The sequence below is a fragment of the Sminthopsis crassicaudata genome, chromosome 5 (assembly GCF_048593235.1).
Source record: "Sminthopsis crassicaudata isolate SCR6 chromosome 5, ASM4859323v1, whole genome shotgun sequence".
Lineage (NCBI taxonomy): Eukaryota > Metazoa > Chordata > Mammalia > Dasyuromorphia > Dasyuridae > Sminthopsis > Sminthopsis crassicaudata.
The window spans coordinates 24,154,478-24,159,853 of record NC_133621.1 but is presented as its reverse complement, the minus strand read 5'-3'; the positions used below and the strand labels follow the sequence as shown (position 1 = coordinate 24,159,853).

The window sequence follows — 5,376 nt, the reverse complement described above, 5'->3', positions numbered from 1 at the left end:
TCATTGAGATAAATGGCAGCAGGTACAAAGATGCGAGTCCACTGCACAGAGAGTCATGGGACCAGGCTTTGTCCCTGGAAGTGGGGGGCCAGGGCCAAAGATGGGCTTGACAGGGGCTGTGAAGGGAATAGAATAGAATTTGTAAATAAGAGAACGCTGGAGAACGTTGTAAAAGCCCAGAGTGCCAGAGGAATATTGCAGATACACTCCAATTCGAGGTAGAGGGCCTTTCATTTGATGGTTCAATGACCCAGGATAGGTCTGTAAATAGTGATATTCTTGCTTCTTGACACACTGAAGTAGGAACACAGAGGCACAGGAGTCCACATTCCTGGCCCTTTTCCTCCTCAAGTAGGGAGTATGGATCCCCAGGATCCACTGAGGAAGTTGAGTCACATCCACCTCCCAGTACTGGCTGCCTGAGCTGAAGGCCTGCTCAGCAAAGGCATAAGGATAAGTATAATCTTCAGGATGCTTGGTTCCCAACTGCCAGCCTGCTCCAGCCTTGGCACTCTTGAGATCCCCAGAAATGGTCACATAGGAAGTGGCTGATCTAAGATCCAAAGTGAGGTCCACTCGGAATCTGTTGAGCATCTGGATCAGGCCGGGGATGGGACATTCTTTCAGCTCTGGAGTGACAGATTTGGCCCTTTGGGCCAACACAGCCTTGCTCCTCCCCAGCAGCTGCTTGGCATCCTGCAGAAGATCCAGATTGGCTTGCTGGCCCGCTTCCTGCAACTCTTGCCTGAGATCCTGTAGGCTTTGTATATGCTGTGATAGTCTGTCCTGGCTGGCCTTTTGATCTCGCTTCAGTCTTTCAAGAAATCGAGATTCTTCCTTCATCAAGAAGAAGTGGGTTTGGCAGTATTGTTCTTCCATCATCCAGTGCCAGTCACCAGCAAGCTTTTCTTCCTGAGCAAGAAGTTGCTCATCTTCCTCCAGATGATTTCCCAAGAGACTCCGAATGTGCTGAAGCTCCCTCCTGTGTTTGTGAGCAGCCTCTTGTACTGGGGAGATCTTGTGAGCCCCATGCTCTGGGGCTTCACCACATGTCACACACAGTGCTGTCTGGTCCTCTTCACAGAATAGCTTGAAGAGTTTCTTGTGAGTGACACACTGGCTCTGTCCTTCAGTGCTCTGTAGAAGCTTGGAGCCAAGTTCTTTGCCCAGCTCAGTCAACTGTGCTAGGTGCCTGTTCACTAGCGGGATCTCCCCATCCTGGGAAACTTGCCTGCATTCAGGACAGGAGAAAACTTGGGCTCTAACTCCCCAGCTGGAGGAGAGACAAGCTCGACAAAAACTGTGCCCACACCCAATGGTGACAGGCTCACAGAAGTAGCCCCTGCAGATGCTACAGGTGATCTCACTCTGCATTTTCTTCAGAAGCTCCCCAGTAGCAGCCATTCTTCTCTCTCCAAATGCTTCTAGTCTGCAGCAGCTAGAGAAAGAGACGTCCTTTCCAATGAAAGCAGAGCTGCTGAACACAAGGATGTTCTCCTTTTATAGGAGGTAGCCCCACCCCTTAGGCCCTCTGAGCAAAGGTGTGAATTCCCTTGGCTTTTCATTCTGCAGAGCAACCTGTTAACTCTTCTTGGTGGGGGCAGCTTTGAGGGCCCTGAGTTCACACCTCTGGCTGCCTCCTTTAGATGGACAGATTTCACAAAAGTCTCAAGCCTCCTGTGTATTTTAGAAAGAATCTTTTAAAACTGTTAAGAATCAACTCAATGGATTTTCAAATCTCCTTTTTGTATTGGACCCTGTACAGATGGAAGAATTTCTTGGAAACTTCTTTCCTTTCACCTTCCTTATCTAATCAATTACCAAGAGAAATGGAGAATCCTCTGCACTTTTCCCTTTATTTTTACATTTTATTTATTTATTTAAATTTTTAATAAAGTTTTTTTTTCAAAAAACATACAAAGATAGTTTTCAGCATTCACCTTGCAAACTATGCATTCCCAATTTTTCTCCCTTCCTCCTCCTTTAGACAGCAAGTAATGCAATATTGGTGAGTCATGCAATTCTTCTAAATGTATTTCTCTATTATGCGGCATGAGAAAAATCAGAGAAAAGGGGAAAACAAGAGAAAGAAAAAAATTGAGCAAACATCAACAAAAAAGCTGAAAATACTATGTTTTGAGCCACAACATCATCCTCTCTATTGTTACACGTGGCTGTCTCCATCATAAGACTGTTGGAACTGTCCTGAATCACCTCACTGTTGAAAAGAGCCAAGTTCATCAAAATTGGTCATTATATTATCATGTTATGTCTGTGTTCAATGTTCTCTTGGTTCTATTCTCTTCACTTAGCATAATTTCATGTAATTATCTGCAAGTCTTTTTGAAATCATCCTGCTGATCATTTCTTACAGAATAATACTACTCTATAATATTCATATACCATAACTTATTCAGGCATTCCCCAACTTGTGGGAATCCACTCACTTTCTAATTCCTTGTACTACATAAAGGGCTGCTACAAATATTTTTGTACATGTGAGTTTGTTTTTTTCCTATTTTTGATGATCTCTTTGGGATTCAGGCTCAGTAGAGACACTGCTGAATTAGAAGGTATACACACTTTGATAGCCCCTTGGGCAGAGTTCCAAACTGCTCCCCAGAAAGTTTGGATCAGTTCAAAACTCCTCCAACAAAGTATCAGTAACCCAGTTTTCCCACAGCCTTTTGCACTTTTATATTGACCTTTTTCTGTCATTTTAGCCAATCTGAGAGGTGTGTAATAATATCTCAGAGTTGTCTTATTGTGCATTCCTCTAATCAATAGTGATTTAAAGAATTTTTTAGTTTGAGTACAAATGGCTTTAATTTCTTCATCTGAAAATTGTCCTTTCATATCCTTTAACCATTTATCAATTGGGTTATGACTTGTATTCTTATAAATTTGAAACAATTCTCTATATATTTTAGAAATAAGGTCTTTGGATAGAAAAAAAACTCCCAGTTTTCTGCTTCCCTTCTGATCTTAGCATTGTTTGTAGAAAAAAAAATTAAATTTAATATAATCAAAATTATCCATTTTGTTTTAAATAATGTTTTTTATGTCTTCTTTGGTTATAATTTTTTCTTTCTTCACAAGACTGACAGGTAAGCTATTTCTTGCTCTCCTGATTTGCTTTTAGTATGGCCCTTTATTTTTAAATCATGAAATAATTTCAACCTTATTTTGATATAGAATGTTAGATATTAGTTAATTCCTAGTTTCTGTCACATTATTTTCCAATTTTCTTGACATATTTTTGTCATATGGTGAATTATCATCACAGAGGCTGAAGTTTTTGGGTTTCTCAAAAGCTACATTACTTTAGCTATTGAATATTGTGTCTTGTAAACCTAATCTAAATCACTGATCAACTACTCTGTTTCTTAGCCAGTTCTTAGCAGTATGACTGATGCTTTATTAGAACAAAAGATCAAGAAATTCAAGGGAATTAATGGAAAAGATGCAAATGAAGGTTGCCTAAGTGTACCAGACTTAAAGCTGTAGTATAAATCTTATTCGATCATAATATATTTTCCTGGTGATAAGTTGTTGTAATCTCTTTGCTAATATTGTATACAAGAATTTTGCGTATTTTTTTCCTTTTTTATCTGATTTTTGTTGAGCAGCATGATCAATGTGGAATTGTATTTATTAGAAATGCACATGTTTACATATATTAGATTTCTTGCTAAGAAATTAGCAAGAGGAGGGGAGAAGAAAAGAAATTCCCTTTTAGATTTATTAAAATTCAAAAATTAATCATTCCTGTATGAAATATTTCAGAATGCTTGAACAAAGCATAAGTTAGTGAAACAATACTCTCTAGATGATTTTGATCCAATCTAAGTGTATTGCCTTTATCTTTTGAGTTGGGTGACATGTAAGATTACAAAAGCAGATATTTGAGCCTTTTTCAGGTTTCCTGGTCCAGCTCTCTAACAATAATGGACCAAGTTGCACCATCTGAGAGATTCAGTGGACAGGAACTTGGGCTCAGAGTCTGGAAGAACGTAGTTCAAATCCTTTCCTGGACTACATTTGGATGTGTTCCCTTAGAAAACTTAGAAAAGTCACTTGACATCTCAGTGCCTAGGAAAAACAAGGCTTCAATCCCAATTCTCAAACTTTTTATCTTTTCTGAGTCTTTATTTCTTTATCTGTCAAATAGAGTCAAAACCTATCCATTCCATTTACATCATAGAATTATAGTAGAAGTCCAAAAGGTAATGTATACAAAGAGCATTGCAAATCTTGTTCTATTGAACTATAAAACCTCTAGAGGAATATTTCCTGTAAATCAGTGGCTTAATAAATATATAAAGAAAAATCAGAATATTCCAGATGAGAGAAATGCATATTAAACTATTCTATTGATGACTGCTACTTTTGTGATACCCCCCAAGACCTTTATCCTTTCATTTCTGCTAAGATCAAACTCCTGAACAGGTCAGTCAATCTCTGAGGGCCATGGCTGAATGATGAGATTAGTGCCTAGCACTCAATGTACAGATTCCTTGGTTGGGTTAGCAGGACTCTAATTAACTGGGAGACCCAATATCTGTTTACAGACAAAATGCAGAATGGACAAGGCTTTACCTGCGTGAACAATTTCTTGTCCTTGATCCCTGTTATCAAAGAGGAGGACAATCCAGTTCATGAAGGAGAAACCTAATTGGAGGGTGCCTGATCTAAATGGTTTCTTCTGCCCTCCTGTCTTGAGTCTAGTAAACCTGTAGACAAAGTGCCATTCTTAGCAGGAGCTAAAACTTCAACTCCTTAGTTAATATCCACCAGTAACAGTAGATTTTCATTTTTCAGCAGTATTCCCTCTCAGAGAGGCTTTAAGGCATTTCAAGGACATTTTTGATGTCTGCCTACCAAGACAAAATACAGACTATCAATTTCTTGATTGCTAGATAGCCTGATTAATATATTGATGATTAGTTACCCAGAAATTCTGTCTTGGAGTTTCCATTTGACTCAAGGGGTCCAGGTGAGCTCTGATGAGCCTGATAATTTCTTGGGACCTCCTCATTTCTTTGGTGATGTCCACGAAACCTCTGTAGCACCCAGTGGGGCAATTGAAAGATGTTTGGGTTTAGACAATGGAGAGATGTGACCCCTTTATCTATGACAGTGAGCAAGTCACTTGACTTCCTCTAAGAAGAGATTTTGACATAGAAGAGATGTTGGGAACCCAATGAAGCTAAGTCTGATGAGATCAGTTGAAGTAAATCCTTTAAAAAACATTTATGAAGAGTGATTCTGGGCTAAATACACAAGGTTCATGTTGAAATTCTGGCTGGACTTTGGGCCTTTGGAAATGTATTTTCTAGGCTATTCAAATCTGCCTTACACTATATGTCACTTTCA

At 39.3% G+C, this 5,376-nt stretch overlaps 1 protein-coding gene across 1 annotated transcript; it reads right to left on the bottom strand.

The window, feature by feature from the left end:
• Window positions 1-1,404, bottom strand: LOC141543776 (tripartite motif-containing protein 43-like). Its single transcript, XM_074269499.1, has one exon. It carries the CDS (start codon window positions 1,402-1,404, stop codon window positions 1-3), a length of 1,404 nt encoding a protein of 467 aa, XP_074125600.1.
• Between the last annotated feature and the right edge of the window lie 3,972 nt (window positions 1,405-5,376).